We start from the raw sequence: 19,460 nt of genomic DNA on the forward strand, positions 1-19,460 counted from the left end.
GTGCAGTCCACGAGGGCTGTTTGGTATTGGCTCGTGGCTAGCTGAATATGCGAATATGCCCGCGTTGAGAACAGAAAATAACTTTCTGCATTCAGCATACCACAGACTCTTCTTTCGTTTTCTCCTCTTTTTAGATTTTGAATAGTAGTTTCATTTTTATGTGGGGATGCACATATTTATATTTGTGAATAATGATTTGACCGAATAAAATTAACGATCTGGATCATTCCATTTACTAATTTTTATTTGACTTACCTAAAAAAATTATTTGAAAAGAATATCGTTTAATCATTCAAACATATGAAATAAGTAATTAATATGCTACTTTGTACCTATTCCATAATTAATTCTATACATTTGAATGACTTAATGATCTCCGATTAAAATGATTTTTTGTAGGGGTAGTCTTCGAGTGAATATTAAGAAATTGAACAGTTTTGATTATGAAATTTGTGCAGTCAATATACATTATTCGAAAGAGGGAATGAATTCATGTCTCATAGGGGGAATGCAAGTATTATCCTTAATTTTTCGTACTAGCATATACCCAATCATGTTCTCCTAGACATCAAAACCCAATAAAAATCGTGGTCACCTACAGTTTAATCTTAATTTAAAAGTAGAATTTTTGTTGTTATATTTTCTCTTTTATTATTAAATTAAGATTGAACGGTAAGTGATCACAATTTACTTGAACACTAAGGTTTAAGAGAACAGGACTCGTAGCATGCCAAACGCTTTGCTCTTAAGTCACCCTGCATGCTTGTTTAATTATTTGATATCAAGTCATCATGCATGCCTTGAAGTATATATGTTTGTTTTATTATTAGTGCAAAAATAGAATCTGTATTTGTTGTAACTAATAACTGGAAATTGATATACGAATCTCATCAGGAGTTATTCTTTTTTTTAATGTCAACTCATATCACAAGTTATTCCGGCACACCAAATTAGACGGAGTGCAGGTAGCTGTGCATTTTACATGCTCTTCCTTTTTTATCAGTTATTGATGAAGCATATAAGAGGGCACCGTACGTATCTCTATGAAGTTATCAAATCAGAAGGACCTTTTGACAAAATATTATTTCGAAAATATTATACTTGTGTGTAACAGTATTTAAGTTTTTACGCATTCAAAATTTCAAAATACACTTATACCCTATTTTTTCTTATTATGGAAACATGAAAATTTTTAAATTCAAAATAGTTTAATATAACAAAAGAACAATTGACCAAGTGACTATTTCCCACAATGGTGGAAATTAGTTGAGTCTTTGCATGACTGTGTGGGTTCGAACTCAATTGGTGGCTAGTCTAACATCTAATCTAAAAAAAATCTATTTACCGGGTCTTGAATTAGATCTGATAAGAATTTGATTTGATCTGAATCCAATGCTTATCGGAAATGGATCTACAAGTCATATATGATGATCTAGTGCAAATACAGATATCAATAAAGGTTGGTCTAGTTCGAATTCAATCCGTTTACAGGTCTACATATGTATCATCATTGTGGATCAAACTTTGATTTATTGGTACTTTGACAAATCTAGTATGGTCGTATTCCTCTCTTATAAGTTATATGTGAGAGGTTTAAAACTAACTTATATGACATGTCCATTATATAGTTCAACCCAAATCCCTTGGACCTTGATGTATAATACGGTTGTATAAAATATATAAAAAGCACCCAGAGGTCACAAAAGTTTTTTTATTTTTCTTTGCAAATTTGTACGAACCAATGAGCTAGCAACAACCATTGGCCAGAGTCCATAGTCTTCAGCCCATTGCATTATAAAAAAAACGGGTGGTTTCGTCTCTTATTACTATCGTAAACGGGTGGTTTCGTCTCTTATTACTATCGTATCTTTTTTCATTCCCCATATAAAGCACCTTGAAAAGTCGAAGCCCTTGCACCATTTATAGGTACCCAAAGGCAAAGGCCACCAAACCAATACCTTCATATAGCTTCTAATTTCTGCTTCCTGCATTTTCATGGCAGGCCTTCAATACAACTTCTTTCCCACTGACTTCTTCTACCCTCGTACTACTCCTCAGCCGATGATCTTAGAGCCAACTAACAAAGCTGCTACTCTTCCCCTCCAGACAACAAAAATAGAAGATGTCGCCGGCCACGTTGAACAGCTCAAGATTCAACACCGTGGAGTTAAAGTCGTCAAGATTGCAAAATCTCATCCTGCCATGCATAGTTGAATGTGCAAGGATTTGCCCGGTTCGGTCATCACTTTGTTCGATAAGGGCGGTCATCGTGAATGATGGTAGATGGAGTGCTGTGTTTTTACACATGCATCTCAAGTTCGAAACTATTTTCCTCTTGAATTATTGTAATAGCTTGGAACCTTCTCTCATTCCTTTAATAATAATAATAAATTTTAAAAAGTGAATGCTGACACTCTTAGGGCTTGTGAAGCTTGTGAATATCGAATCTCATTTTATTCTTTTTTGTATGAAACTATGAAAGGAGAGAATGAACGTATCTCAATTAAGTTAATATCAAATCAAAGGACCTTTTTTTACCAAAAAATAAAAATACAAAGAACTTTTTTTTATGAAAAGTTTTTTTTTTATATGCAGATTTACTGTATCTTTGTGAAAACCATATACGTGGTTGGGTGAACAATTGTGGTAAAATTTTGGCCTCCCACCATACCAATTTTATTATCCATAATCCAAGTAAAACAAAAATTACAATTATTCTGATAGGATCCTGGATATCATGAATTGGTATATGTTTGTACCATACTTAACCAATCCCGAAACTACTGAGCACTAGTCAACCTTATATCGTCAAAGACCCAGAAGAGTTTCCTTTCAACCAGGAGGCCAATCACAGCACGACACATGTCGACATCAGAAGCCAATCATAGTGCGGCACGTGTCAACATCGGAAGCCAATCACAACACGACACGTGTCAATGTCAGAATGAAACTAGAAACTCTCTTCTATAAATAGAGATCATTCTCTCACAATATTTCCTAATGTCATTTGTACTAAATCGTTCACTTGTACTTACTAAAGGAGAGCTTGAACCTATGTACTTGTGTAAACCCTTCACAATTAATGAGAACTCATCTACTCCGTGGACGTAGCCAATCACCATGTACATCTTGTGTTTGCTTCCCTGTCTCTATCCATTTACATACTTATCCATACTAATGATCGAAGTAATCTAGCAAATGTCACAAACTTAATAATTTCTGTTGTACCAAAGTCCTCACTAATTTTGTGCATCAACAATATATATTGCTTTCCTTAATTTCTATTGATTCTTCTCAAGCATTGTGAAATAATGAAACCACAACGGAAGATTTTTCTCCAGTGAGGCCCTTCCGGACTATTGCTGCAATTCAATCCTTCTCCAATAAGGATGTGATGTTCATTCCGTCTGTAGTTTTTTTTTTTCAAAGACTCAAACGTCTATATTTTAGTTCATCATTCATAGATCATGCGTGCAAAAAATTAGACATACAAAAACATTAAGAAATCCAATTATAGTAAAGAAAATGGCCAAGCCCCAATTGACAAGAGTGCACGTAAATAATATACGTATTTGTGCTTAATTACAGTATGAAGAGATTGTGTTGAGACATGGTTTTTTTATACGTAAAGCGCTTACATGGCAATGCATCCAGTCATTAAAACTCAAAGCAAAACAATGAGCAGAGACAGCAGGATGAGGAGGGTGAGGAGGAAGAACGGCATTCCAAATTCAAAGACAAACTACGCAATTTCACACCAAACTTTAATTTGTCTTACATAAGTCAACCTGAGTGACTTGCAGTTGCAGGCGATGACTCCACTAGGCAAGCAGTGTTATAGTTCGACTCATCCCAGTTGAACGATCCTCACGTCTGTTATCAATTAACTTAGGTCAGAATCAACTAGGATGGATTGATCACCAAGAGCAAACTCCGTTCGCCTGAGAATTAAAACCCTATACTTGAATCACGCTAATTACACAATGGAGCAGACATTTTAGATGAAACAGATGAACAAAAACCTTCATCCTACAATCCTTCCAAATTGAATCAGATACGTTGCCTGTACGGTCCTAAACAAGTCGATGGACGGCAAAAATGGCTTACATGGGAGAACAAAATTTCAGGCTAGGTTAAATAAATGCAGTTAGTTGTTAATGGGCAGCAGCAACACCGGTTACATGTCACGCTCTATAGCATGCAACAACTAAATCGCGACAGAGACAACAATACTCTTTGTAGGAGATTAGCATCCACGGAAATATTGAAAGATCAGTCCCAATTGTAGATGGAATCCTGGAACCAAATTAAAAAAGTTAAAACAGCCATGAAAACGATCAAATTTGAATTCAATTTTCAACTCACCGTCTGCCAGTGAGGACTCCATAAGCTGCAGTGGCAACCAATGTCCGAGGTTTCCCAGAAAGGACCTTTTTGTAGTGAGGCATGATGATTTGCCCTGGTATGTATATTCCATCAATATAGTTACGAGAAAAGCCAGGCCCAAGTAATTAACATGTGAAACTTTCAGACTTGCGATACAAGGCTCTAAACAAACATCAAGCTCTCACCTACAGTCAAGAAGTTACTATGAAGAAATGAAACCACAACACCAGATTTTTCTCCAGTGAGGTCCTTTCCGGTCAGCAGTTTCTCCGATGGTGAAGTAATATCCCTAGGAGAATCAACTCCACCACTCCAAACAGATATCATTTCAAACCATATCCCAGATGGAAATCTTCTCGGCCTGACCAACCAAAGGAAAATTTTGATGTATGGTGTGGCATGAATAAAAGATATAGTGACTTCAATCAGTATACACATAAGGCTGATAGTTGTGTTCATAATGGTAAAAAAGATGTACAAAACAGAAGTTGTCGGTAATAGAAGTAGGAGTGGTGTGAACAGAAGAGATCCAACGATGTGTTGCTTGACAGTGTAGTCATAGCTATCTAATCTCAGACGAAGAGGATTCCACTTTCGGCCCCTGAAAAACATTCAGCAAGTACATGAGCACCTAGATGTTGTAAAACAGCAAAACAATTACGGGAGCTTTTCTCAGAAAATAGCAGTTTACACAATTGAAATTCTAAATTTATCATTGACTGTGACCAGGTGCACAATAAAACGGGAGCTTTTCTAAGAAAATAGCAATTTACATCAACTAATTATAACAAAATTATCTTCGCTGCAATATAGACTAGCACATCTTGTATGGGCGTACACTTTACATTATTTATGCATAGACGTTTGTACATACATATATAAGTATACCAACAGATAAATAGATATAAAAAGCAAAACAATCTTCTAGAAACAGGATTTTTTTTACGCATACTAATATTATAAAAGAAAATATACAAGAAGTTGTTGTAAATAATGGGTATGTATGCCCACATGCACATAGTAAACCCACATGCAAATAGTAAACCCCAAGTTTAATAGTGTTTTGTTTGCTCTATAAATAGAGCATTACAAGTGTTCAAAAGGGGTGATAAAAAAGGAAGAATTGGAGATGAAATTGAGAGGTTCGTGGGAGAGATAGGAAGGAAGAAAGGAAGAGAGAAAAGAGAAGAAGAGGAGAGGAGATAATAGAGAGAGTTATCTTTGTACTTTTATTATTTCAGATTATAATGAAAGCACCACTGCTGCCCCGAGGACGTACTCCAATCACACTGACTGTAGAGGAACCTCGTAAATTTTGTGTCTTGTTTCTTTTATTCCACTACACACACTGTCGATTTTACAACACGTTATCAGCACGAGAAGCTCTCATGTCAGTGGAAAGTACAACGCCACAAATCTTGTTCACCTCCTTCAACTAGAATCTCACAGATAAGAAAATCTTTTCATTTCATCTTCAAATCTCAGTACAATTGATTTTCTTGAAGCAACTATATATATTGTTGTATAACTATATCATCATTTGCAGAAGCAAAAGAGTACAGACTCAAAATTCGTAGAGAATCTGACAGCCATGTAAACAGCCTCGGAACTCCAACTTGCGGATCTCGGATTGAAATACTTTCTTCTTAAAAGTTGTTCGTCCACTCAATATCTACAACATATCAAAATTTCAGAAAACTTTAACGGTACGATCGTCGCAGATGTCTGAAATACCAAATCAGTTTTCAATTTCCGCAGAAAACTGGACAGCCACCTTATGAGTACCAAAACTCCATTTCAGTAGCTCAGATCGAAATTGTTTCTTCACAAAAGTTGTTCAGTATCCTCTTATCCATATCATACTAAAATTTGAGCTAAATCTAACGGTTTGATCTTCTCATAAGTTGCAGATATTCTTGACTCCAAAACTTATGGGAACCGTTTCGACTTTTTAGAAACTCACCGGAGGAGGAACACCAATTGGAATCTATTATTACTATTATTTCCTGAGTAACCAAAATGACTTCAAAATTGTGAAATAAAAATAAAAATAAAAGGAATCAAACAAAAGAAGTAGCAGACCAAGAAAAAGAAAAAGAAAAAGATGAGGACTTAATCATTGCATTTTCTGTTTTGGCATATTTATGTACATGGTGTTGGTTTAAAGTCCATGACACAAGTTCTATTTATTTAAAGCAATTTATTTACAATGAGTAGAATTATTACCCTTTGCTTTAAAGCTTTGATATTTATGTGCATGGTGTTGATTTAAAGCCCATGTCACAGGTTCTATTTATTTAAAGCAATTTATTTACATTGGGTAGAATTATTACCCTTTGCTTTAAAGCTTTGATATTTATGTGAATGGTGCTGAATCAAAGCCCTTGTCACAAGCTTTATTTACTTTAAAGCAATTTATTTATCATTGACGGTTTTACCGCCTACTGCTTTAAGTTTTGATTTATGTGAATGGTGTTGAATTAAAGCCCTTGTCACAAGCTTTATTTACTTAAATACAATTTATTTACTATGATTAGAATTACCGCTTATTGCTTTAATTTATTTATTGTACTTACCTTTTGTTACGATAAGTATATATAGGGCCCAAACTTCTTTGATCAAATCAGAACCTGAAGTTTCTTGATCCTCATCGTATAAAATGATTGGAAGTTCCATCACGCAAAAAGATCAGGTATGAAGTTCCTTGATCCTGAAGATCAAGACATGAAATTCCTTGATGAGTATCGTAAGTTTGAAGTGCCGCAGTGCCTCAACTTAATTGTAATAAAAGTCATAAGAGTCTCAGTCTACAGACTATTTAATAAAGACCAGAAGTTCCTTATGTCCATACTCAAAATGGTTTAGCAGAAGCATTTATTAAAATGATGAAATTGATTTCCCGCGCTCTACTCATAAAAACGAAATTGCCAGTTTTCTACATGGAGACATGTAAACTTTACATGATGCATTATTAATTCGGTTGAGACATGTTACCCACCATCAATACTTCTCAGTACAACTCGTGTTTGGGAACCAGCCAAGCATTATACTTTTACGAGGTTTTGGCTGTGTTATCTATGTGCCTATTGCACAGCCAAAATATATTAAATGAAGCATTAACACAAACTGGGAATTTATGTTGGATTTGATTCACCATTTATCATTCAATACCTAGAACCCTTGACTGGGGATACGTTTACCGCATGGTTTGCGGGCTATGATTTTGATAAGACAATTTTCCCGCCGTTAGGGAGAGAAAAATATCGTTCCAGAAGAACGATGATAAAATATCATTCCAGAAGAATGATGAGAAAAGACTGTTCCATAAGAACAAAGAGAATTTGTCTTATGATTCATGAAGCAATCAATGAGAAAATGAAGTAAGAATAATTGAATGATGCAACAAAAGTGATGAAATCATACACTTGCTGCAAATGTGCCTATAAGAACTGATGTCCCTGTTGGACAAAATTATGATGCAGTAAATGATTTATCTGTTGCACGCCTGAAGCATGGCAGACCTTTAGACTCAAAAAGTTCATTCATTCGAAAGAAGAAGAATATGGCACTACTAAACTATTGCATTCCCGAAGCATAACTGTTGCATGCTAGAAGCATGCAGTCGCCGCATGAAAATATGTCCCAGAAAGGACAATCCGCAGACATGGGAATGTTGATGTCTCATGCATGGAGCATGATAGACATATAGGTTCCAATGACTCAACTCTCGAAAGTGAAGATTAAAATCCAAGCTCTATAACGCTCAAAGAAGGTTATAATCTGCATTCTCTAAATTATGACTATCCTGGAAGAGATAGTGTTACGCCCTTAAAGAGGCAATGGATATCCAAATAAATGAAAAGCTTTTATGCATGCGCATGCACATGAGAATATGGGATCACGAATTGATGATAACCAGTGGCGAAGCCACGTGAGGACGAGGAGTGGCGACCGCCCCTCCCCTCGTCGGAAGCCGAGGTTTCGCCCCTCCCCTCACCGGAAAACCCAGCCCCTCCATCTCTATTTTGGCACCGGTGAACTGGTTTTGCTGCTGCGTGCAGCAGCACTGGGTTCTTTTTTTTCCTTTTAAATTAATAAAAAAATTAAAATCTGGCCCACATGTTCCAAAGTTAGCCCCTCCATGTCTTTCAAATTAGTGCCCCTCCACGTGAAACTTTCAATGTTTGAAAAAAAACAAAAAAATATATATGTATAATGTATTGGGGGGACCGCATGTCCCTCATTCCTTCACTTAGTCAGCCCGCATGCTTTACCATTCCAAATTTCTCCCTTCCCCAATTAGAGAGAGAGAGTGCAAAGCTACTCCCAAAATCTCAACAGCCTGAGCCTGCAGCCAACGCCCAACCCCAACGGAACGGAAAATAAATCCCCATTGGCTGATTTCTGTTGGCTTTTTACTGCTAACACTAGCCACTCCAGCCGCTAAGCCGACTTCTAGCCTTCAATTTCAAAGGTAAATTTTTTAATTCCTAAATTTATAATCCCTAACCCTAATTAATTATTTAATACGAATTTTGTTTAATTAGTATAGAATCATATGGTAATGCACTAGTATGGTTATTGATTATTGATTATTGATATGATTCTATGATTATTGATTGATATGAAATTATGAAATTATTTTTTAGGGTGAAAATTAAAATTTGAATTTTTGATTAGTTGTATTCATATGATTAGTTGAATGAATTTTTTATTTATTTAATAATTTATATGCTTATTGGTATTGATTAATTGAATTGTTGGTTGGGTTATTATGCATATTAGTATAGACTATAGGATTAAGAGTCTAAGATTTTTTTTTCTTTCCATTTTACAGTTACGTAATGGAACGGTACTATAAGAAACAATGCTTAAATCCTCCTTCAAACATTTCGGGTAGTCCTTCTCCTTCAAATATTCCAAGTAGTCATCCTCCTCCTCCTTCAAATATAAGAAGTCCTCCTTTGAATATTCTGAGTAGTTCACAACAAAGTGAGCCCACTGAGTTGGATGAGATATTGGCTAATCTTCATGCAGACCCTGGATATAGACGTCGAATGCTTGATTATCCACCTAATTATCGTGAAGCAATTCGTAGACACTATCTTCAAAATGATCCTTGTCAACCTAGAGACCACATTATGCCAAGAAAAGTTAGCAACAAAAGATGTTTTATCACCGGTTGGTTTGATAGGTTTAAGTGGTTGGAGTATAGTATATCAAAGGATGCTGCATTTTGTCGTTATCGCTATCTTTTCAAATGTGATTTTGATCAAATGGGTGGCACTGGAAATGATGTCTTCACTGAGAAAGGGTTTACAAATTGGAGGAAAGGACCCGAAAATCTTCGAGCCCATGAGGGAGGTGTTGGAAGTCTTCATAATAAAGCTGTACAACAAGCTAGAGATTTGATGACACAAAAACAACACATTGAAACATTTGTGATTAAGCAAACCGATGAAGCTCGCAATAATTATCATACTTTATTGAGTGCCTCACTTGAGTGCACAAGATGGTTGTTGGGACAAGGTTTGCCTTTTCGTGGTCACGATGAATCGTTGAAATCAAGCAATAGAGGTAATGATTTGGAGCTTATGCACTTTCTTTCCAAGCATAATGAGCAAGTTAGGAAGGTTGTGTTTGAGAATGCTCCCAAGAATCTTAAGTATACTTCTTCTGATATTCAAAAAGATCTTGTCCGTGCTTGTGCCATTGAAACTATAAATGCAATCACTAAAGATATGGAAGGTGAATTTTTTTCTCTTTTGGTTGATGGATCACGTGACTCTTCAACTAAAGAGCAAATGGCGGTGGTATTGCGTTATGTGAACAAAAAAGGAGAAGCAATTGAAAAGTTTTTGGGTGTGCAACATGTCTTCTCTACAACTAGTAGCTCGCTTGAAGAGGCTATTGAGAGATTCTTTGCTACAACAAATTTGAGTATGTCCAAGTTACGAGGACAGAGCTATGATGGAGCTAGTAATATGAAAGGTGAGCTAAATGGTCTTAAAACAAAGATTTTAAACAAATATCCTCAAGCATTTTATGTTCATTGTTTTGCACACCAACTTCAACTAGCTCTTGTAGCCGTTACAAAGGGAATTGAGGGGGTGTCGCCATTTTCTTCAACAATGCTAGTATTTTGGTCAATACAATTGGATCATCGTGTAAGCGTCGTGATGCATTTAGAGAGATACAACAAGAACAAATTAAGAAAGCTCTTGATATTGGTGATCTTGAAACGGGTATAGGGTTAAATCAAGAGAATAGTCTCATGCGTCCTTGTGATACACGTTGGAACTCACATTATGGTACTATAGTTAGTATTATTGTCATGTTTGAAGCCGTGGTGGAGGTGCTTGAATGGATTAAAGATGATACCAACCAAGACAATTTTGGTGAAACAAGTCATTTATTCCATAACATACAAACTTTTGATTTTGTGTTTCACCTTTTTTTTATGAGACTCATATTGGGAGTTACAAATGAGTTATCACAAGCATTACAAAAGAAATATCAAGATATTGTGAATGCAATGGCGTTAGTGGAAGTATGCAAGCAAAGACTACAATCCTTGAGAGATGATGACTTTGGGGACTTGCTTAATGATGTACAAAAGTTTTGTCAAGAGCATGATATTGTCGTTCCTAACATGGAGGATTTGCATTTTGTACCTGGAAAATCAAGGTGTAAAGCTCCAAGACTCACAAACTTCCATTACTATCGTGTGGACCTCTATTTTCAAGTCCTTGATACACAATTAAAGGAATTGAATGATCGCTTCAATGAGGTAAACACCGAGTTGCTTCTTTGTATGGCATGTTTGAGTCCGGTGAATAATTTTGCATCTTTTGACAAAGCAAAAATTGTTCGTCTAGCTCAACTTTATCCTCAAGATTTTGATCGTATGGACCTCATGAATCTTCCAATTCAACTTGACAGTTACATTCACGATATGAAGATGCATAGTGAGTTTTCATCATTGAGAGGAATTGGTGATCTTGCAAAGGAGTTGGTGAAGACTGGGAGGTGTGCAAGCTACATATTAGTGTATAAGCTTCTTACATTGGCTTTGGTGTTACCGGTTGCAACCGCTTCGGTGGAGAGAGCTTTTTTTGCTATGAAGATTGTGAAAACACCATTGCGTAACAAAATGGGAGATCAATGGTTGAGTGATAGCATGCTTATTTACATAGAGAGAGATGTATTTGCTTTTATTGATAATGAGCCTATTATGCGATGTTTTCATGGTATGAAACGTCATCGGCAACAATTGTAATTTGTTTATGTTGATAAATTATGGAAGACATTACTATATAAAATGATTTGGTTGTTGCTATTCTTTTGAACCTTGCACTCTTTTAACTTCGCCCCTCCCCCTGTCAATTCCTGGCTTCGCCACTGATGATAACCAATGGTAATTTTGGTTTTTACAAGTAGCTACTAAATTCATCAATGAGCTGTGTTAATATTGACTCACGTTCTTTTGTTCTTCGACAAAAGGAAAATTATTGGCCAAAAATGGAGAAAGACAATTCCATTACAATTTTGTAAGAACGTGGAAAAATAAACCTATATATTTGAATACAATACAAATAGCCAAAAGATGTTGAACCAAGGAGGTTACATATGGGCACTTGTAATTCAGTGTAATACACTCACATGATATGACACAAGGTTACTAATTGAAATCTGAAATTATACTCTTGTAAACAAGTTCATATAAATGGATAATTATATACGAAGGGTTATGAGTCGCCCACATCATATCTCCATAAGTAAATCCCTCAAGTATAAATGAGAGCAAATTGCTCTGTATAAATTCCAAAAGAAAATGTGTCATGAAGTGTATAAAATCCTTGAAGGATTCAAATTGCTTGAAATAAGCCCCCGAAGGGTAAAGAATAAAATATGTACTCAATACCAATAGATGATATAAATTTCCTTAGTGAGTACTATCATTATGATATTATTGCAACACACTAAAACATCTTACAAAAGGTTGATGATATTAAATTAGAACTCTTGAAGAGTTGATAATATTAAATTGGGACTCCTGAAGAGTCTAGAAAAATTATAAAGTGTTGAGAGAATTATTGTCTCGAGCTGCAGATCGAACAATCTACCAACACGAATATTATTCATGATATTTATGATATTAAAATAACCATATGGATTGAAGATTATGAGTTGAATACTCAAATGATGTATACACTAAGAATAATCATTTATCTTCGTAAGGGTAAAGATAAATTAATGTTTGGTCCAGAAGTACCACATCTTAGTAAAGTATATGCTTTATTGTATTTGGCACAATACACTGAATGAAATAGAGCTTATCTATTAATACCTTCGAGAAATTACAGATATGTGCATACACATGAGTTAAAACAAACAAACAAGATGGAGCCTTCACAAATGTTGATCATGTGAAGCCTCAATACTCTGAAGTATCCCATAATGAGAAGGCACTGGAGATTGATCATGTGGCACCCCAGTATTTGACAAAACACCAGAAAGGGAAGGCATCAGTTGCTTTCGAAATCTAGCAACGAACCTTTGGTGATCACCTTGAATCTGAGTTTCGGATTCTTGCAGTTGGTCGAGCTTTCTTTTCATACTCGTAGAGTAATTATTTGCAAACACGTGTTACACTCTATTCTCGTGCTTGAGCTCTCTGATTTCTTGTTTAAGACTTGTCACCTCAACCATCAATGATTCAACTTGGCAAGTTTGAGCAAGTAGGTGTTGGCCCATATTGGATACAAAGCCTGCATATTGAACACTGAGAGCCAATGAGTCTTGAACGGCCAACTCATCAGACCGTTTTGAAAGGATCATGTTATCCTTTGGAGTGAGAAGATTCCTAGCTACCACAGTAGCAGTTATGTTATTCTTCATCACAGAGTCCCCAACAGTAAAATGATCATTAGAAGATAAGAAGGACGGACGCCATATATTATCCTGACGCTGCTCGTCTGTATCACTTCTAAGACTCAAATCTAAGCAAATGTTAGATGGGCAAGTCATTTTCAGAAATGATGAAGGAAAAAAGAAGTCAAATAAAATTTCAGAAGTGTAAGAAAGGGGAAATTTCTACATGGAGCAACTTTCTGAGTATACTCTTGAACACAATTGATGTCTCTATAAAAAAAGAGGCAACAGAGCCACTCTTTCAGAGATCGAAGAGGCATCGCTCTCCAAATTTCAAAAGCCAGATTTTCCTAAATTAAGTTTGTTGACATTTTTCAGACGCAATCTGAGCTTTTTCTACTATCGCGTGCAACTTTGTCAAAAATCTTTGACAAAGTTAAAAACGCGTAAATCTTACTATTCTAATTACACCACAGTTGCTGACAAGAGTAAAGGCACAGCACCATCACTTGCTATTGGGAAATCTCTATATATGTCGACCTTTGTTCTCCATAACAAGGCAAACCTGCAACTCTCCAAGAATACCTAACTCTTCCTCATCTCCAGGAATGCATCTTCAACAAAACATATCGAAATACTCAGTTTTCTTTCTCTCCGAGAATACCTCTTTAAACAAGTCACATCAGAGCAAGATTATCTCATATCTTCAGCGACGAGAGCAAGAGTCTCTCATATCATGCAATCTCCCTGTCATTTCTTTTGTCCTTGTTCTTACTTGCAAAGACAAGGATAAAGAAAGCAATATGTCGGAACCTCCACTCAAACTCCCAGTAAGGAACCAACTGGAACCTTTCCTGATTACTTACCTAGTATTGCTCTCGAGTGGCCATCTTCAACTGTTGTTGGAGCTGGGTCTCCAGTCACCAAGAAGTGATAAACCATCCAAATGCAAGGGTTGCATTCCACTCCTGCGTCAAACGGCAAATACTGCAGGAGAAGATGCCACACATGTATGGGGGAAAAGCAGGGAAAATACTACTTAAGTAAGGGGAGCAAGTAAGGCAAGTGAAAATGATACATTGAAGCATGTGAAGACAAGCGCAACAAACATGTGTTGATTCATCCCTGACAAAGTCGAAGATCACTTGCCACGCGAAGCTCTTCACGATACAACTTCATTCAAGATCAAGTCTCGAAGGTCCTTGAAGAAATCATAAGTTCAATTCAATATCAAGTGTCCACCACCTTTGAATCAAATTCTGCTCCAGATAAAATGAGTAAATTCAAACTTTTGAAGTAAGTCTAGCAGAAGGCCCTCTAACCCAGTTCAAGAACAAGCCTGTGGAAAGTTAACAACAAGTAAAGCATCTTTTTCGACAACTCTTTTTGCTAAGAGACTGAAGCAGAATGATCAACGATCAGCCTAAATGTTTTAAGATCAGGGGGAGATACTCATCAGGGGGAGCATCCAAAACAGATCAAGATCTTAACAAGTCAATTGAGGACTTATGTGGGCATCCAAGGGGGAGTGTTGTAAATAATGAGTATGTATGCCCACATGCACATAGTAAACCCACATGCACATAGTATTTAGAGTAGTGAAGGCATTTTTTTATTGCCGTTGCCCTCAATTGCCACTGCCCTCCACCAACTGGCGGAGATGTTCTGACAGAACCAGTCAAGTCACAATTCCCCTGTAGTTTAGCCTGATTTCGACATAAATCCCAGTGCTTCTAAATCTTTTCAATTTCACGCCTGTCCCTTTGTTACATTTGCAATTTAGAACAAAACAACTTCATTTAATAAATTAACCGAGCGATGATGTGGGAAGGAGGTAGATGTCTCTGTACATACCTATCATATAATATTCACGTTGCCAGACAGAGTTGATGTTTTGTCCTGGATTTCAAATGTAATAAAAAATACTAGGGTACAATTAAAAGATATTTAAATTACAGGGAATTGGAAAATGGGCTAAACTGCAGGAACTACAGGTATAATTTGACTGAAGAACTATGTATTACAGACCTACAACTCCAATCAACAGGTGCTGAATAAACACATGACATGTAACGGGATAGAAAATAGGTTGGTTTGAAATATGACCCTATCGCAAGAATACAATAACCAAAGTAAAAACGTTTGTATTTAGTTACTGCAGTTGGTGTCATGTTGAAGTTTTAAAAACTGAAAAAGAAAGAACATGACATCACAAAGTAATACCTGAAAAGGCGCCACAGAGCTGCTAATGCCTGTATCTGAGTTGAATATAAAAGCGGTATCAACCAATGAGTAGACACATGCAAAGTTGCTAGTGCAATCAAGTCGATTATCAAAGCAGCAGGTATAGTCACCCCAAAAATGATTCCTGATATAGCAAGTCCTCTAATGAAATAAAGAAAGTGGGACCCCAAAATGATCCAAATGGGAGACCAAATCTGGATAGCAGTTAGAGAAATCATCCCAAGAACTTCTGCCAATTCATTGTTTTAACTTAAAACCTGCAGGTACCCCCATCAACCACACACAGCCTGAGCGCAATAACTCATTTGTAATGTCACTGGAAAATTTCAAGATCCATATGCAAGCAGATTCTGCATGATACAACAGTACCAAACCAAACAAGTTTCCCAGAAGTACATTAACAGCTAAACTTGACCACATGGAACGCTTATGCAATGCAGCTTTCTCCGCGTATTCGACACTTGATAGCGACCTTTATCCAGAATAAGGTGATGAAATAATTGCAGTTTATTCAGGAAAGAAATCAGAGGAGCCTACTACCAGAAAGAAAGAAACAAATGGCGATGGAACAAAAGAACACAAGACGAAACAGACTCATCACATCAGTAAATGTCTATTGGATATAAAAGGTTACATGTAACACAAGAGAAGATGAAAGGGTTACTGTCAATGCAGTGAAGTAGATGATGGAAGAGATCAAGTGAACGGGTCAATCATGGGCTCAAACAAACCTAAATCTCAGCCTACAAAAGTACAGATAAAGAAAACCATGAACACTTGCAGGGTAGAAAATTTATAAATGCGAAAAATTTCTCATAAACCAAACTAGAGTGAAATCTAATAACATGTTTGGATTTTAAAATTTTATCCAAATATTAGAATGTAAATGAAAGGGGAATTAAAGCCCAACTTATCAGTCAGATAACTCCACAGGATTCAAAACATATTCCATATTTGCAGTTGAAATTTTCATCTTACATCATGCCATTATCTTGAAGAAAGATTGGCCAATACAAGATCTGAGAACCCCGGATTCTGATATGTATCCTTGAGCTGCTGAATACCTTTACTAATATAAGGTATATCCATGAGTCTGATGCAAAATTCAGAAGCCTATACAGAAACTGAAGAATGACATAGAACAACATGGATAATGAAGCCATAGATATGGCAAATAGTTGCCATATGAATCCCAGAAACCTGAAAAGCCACAAAATCGCCATTTAAATACTGCAGATAATGCCGGGCATAAAAAGAAAAAGTAGTCGAGAGGCTAAATGTGTGAATAGATACATGTAAACAGTAGAAAAGCGCACAAAAGACGTCATGGGACCAGTGCATCTCTCAAAAACAATTTCAGCAGTAGCGGAGCTATTAATTGCCAGAATGACCGTATCCTGCAATTTAAAGAATATTAATAGTGTATCAATATACAAACAAAGATAAGTCCTAATCTACAAAAGAATTCTCACAAATTCTCACCAAATCAAGGAGTTGCTGTTTTTGGTGAAGTTCATCAACCCAGTTGGGTTTTCTCATAGGCGCACTCACTTGCTCAAACGAATTCCAAGGATGTAATGAGAAATGGTGGGCACCATAGGTAGGAGTCTCATATAATATTAGCTAAATTTGATGAAATCAAAAACAGGATATTAATCACCAAAAAATAAACATGATGATCAACTATAAAAGTTAACAGTTAAATTAAGTCCAACGGCATGCCATTGAAGCATTCACGATTCACGACTTACATACGTGGACATCACATCGAGACGATTTTCCCATTCCAGTGAACGTGATGCAGTTTAGGAATCCAAGCAATGTCCTTTCCAACTTGTTCTTTAGGATCACATAGCATCTGAATCCAATAACCCTTTCCCTCGAAATCATCCCTACATTGTTCTACTGATCCACTGAGCTCGTGGCACCCACAAGAAGAAGAATGAGATTGATCTTCTTCTACCAGGTCCTTAAAAATTTGACCCACTACACACAACATAGACTTATCCTGTAGCAACACAGGCATCCTTCCATTCGTGTTGCGAAGTATTCCCTGAAAACAAAAAATGTACCAATTTCCCAAAACAAAATAAGCAAAAATTCAATGCATCCCAAAATTCAATCATTAAAGAAGCAGATTGAAACCGACCCACATAAATTGCAGACATTAGTTATCGAAATCTGATTAGCATTGATTATTTGAAGAAGTTTATGTACCTGGAGGCTTGATTGGAGACCAGAAAGCGCGAATTCAGTGTAGGCGAAAGCGACGACGACATCGAGAGAAGATGGAGGGGAAGAAACGAACCAACCAAGCAAGAAATTGGAGGATGATGATGGTTTCCTCAATGAGAGTTGCTTTGGCCACCAAACACTACATCTCTTTCCCATCATCGTTGTGAGTATGATTGCTGATTTCTTGGAGAATAGAAACAACACAGGGGTGTGGGTGGGGATGAAGACGAAGCAAACACAAAACAAGGTAATTTTGATCCAAAGAAGTAATTGTTTGATTTTAAGATGACTAAATCACCTCTTTTGTGAGACTAATTTCAAGTTTTACTTGCATTTTTATTAAAGCGGTGTAGTCAATTTAGGATTGAAGAATTTTATTTGAACTCATATAATTTTATTTTATACATGTGAATTGTCATTTTTATCTTATTGTATAATTAGCATCGAATACATGATGAAATCAAGAATAAAATTAAAATATCTCAATAAATCCACTGATTAATCAATATACACATTGGCGATTCCAATGACAACTAAGGGCCTGGGTTAATTATTATGACTATTGTATGTGCGTGTATAAAATTATTTTGAGTCCCATAATTCATGTAGATTTGAATTACTGTGGCTAAAACTCAAGTGATGCCTAAGAATATGGATTTACATATTACAATTCCACCACCCCAATACACATAATCTTAAAACCGAGGGAAAAGCTTGAGATTAAAGCATTTGAAAAACGCTACTACATTTGAAAAACCCTAAACCCTAAATTTGTAACATATGAGTTAATTACTTCATCTAATCTTGTCTGCTCACATAACTTCCCGATTCTAGATTGCTTGTTTGATCAATTCATCAAACACGACTCCATGTATGTGGGACCAGGGCCGGTCCAGAGATTTTTGAGGCCCGGGGCGACGTAAAAAAAAGTACCCTAACTTCATGTAAGAAAATTATTTATTTTCACACATAAGACATTGAAAAAAATTATACTTAGAAAAACACTTTAAACTCAATAATTTAGAAACATAGAAAGACTAATTTATTTTGTATTGAGAGAGGGAAACAAAAAAACTTCGGGCTTACAAGTAGATAGATGATGAGTTTTGTTTTCCATCTGAACTTTGAATGTGTTTTTGAATAAATCGTGAGATGTTTTTTTTCTTATTTACTAACCTTGTCAATATGAGACTAAAAAATAATGATGTTTTCGAGTCTTTAATTGATATGTATTATTAATAAATGGGCACTAAATTAAACATTTGATGACATGTCATATAATTTGCAAATTTGGTCTACGTATTATTCTTTGTTGAAAATTAGACTTAAATTAAAACGAATATTTAAAAATAACAACCTACATAGCTACTAGATAGTAACTAAAAATAAATTAACAACCAAACAAAAATTTGTAAAATTGAAAAAAATAAACATGCACTTTGCATTTCGAACTTAGAACCTCTTGTTAATTTTAAACAACAAAAATCATTGTTTCTAATTAAACTTCTTGATCCTTTAACCAAATTTTATAAATTTATACTCTTATAAAAAGAAATTTGTAAAAAATGGGAAGTAAATAAGCACACATGGTGTTTTGAACCCAAGACCTCCTCATTATTTTCAAATGACAAACCACCACTTCTAATTAAATTTCTGTGTCTCGAACCAAATTTTATAAATTTATACTCTTATAAAACATATATAAATATATCACCCTTTTG

At 35.8% G+C, this 19,460-nt stretch overlaps 1 protein-coding gene and 1 pseudogene across 3 annotated transcripts; one reads left to right on the forward strand and one right to left on the reverse strand.

Moving 5' to 3' along the window:
- Positions 1-4,184: 4,184 nt before the first annotated feature.
- Positions 4,185-17,999, reverse strand: LOC103439402 (uncharacterized; annotated as a pseudogene).
- On the forward strand, positions 8,677-11,726 carry LOC114827672 (uncharacterized). 3 transcript variants are annotated; one of them, XR_011582802.1, is made up of 3 exons: positions 8,677-8,860; positions 9,224-11,176; positions 11,265-11,726. XR_011582802.1 is itself a non-coding variant. In XM_070824792.1 (2 exons), exon 2 carries the CDS (start codon positions 9,231-9,233, stop codon positions 10,635-10,637), a length of 1,407 nt encoding a protein of 468 aa, XP_070680893.1. In that variant the 5' UTR covers positions 8,677-8,860; positions 9,224-9,230; the 3' UTR covers positions 10,638-11,726. The 3 variants fall into 3 exon arrangements, 1 of the variants encoding a protein (XP_070680893.1); XR_011582803.1 differs by having other exon boundaries at positions 11,348-11,726; XM_070824792.1 differs by having other exon boundaries at positions 9,224-11,726.
- Positions 18,000-19,460: the final 1,461 nt, after the last annotated feature.

The sequence above is a fragment of the Malus domestica genome, chromosome 07, assembly GCF_042453785.1.
Source record: "Malus domestica chromosome 07, GDT2T_hap1".
In the NCBI taxonomy this organism is placed as follows: Eukaryota; Viridiplantae; Streptophyta; class Magnoliopsida; order Rosales; family Rosaceae; genus Malus; species Malus domestica.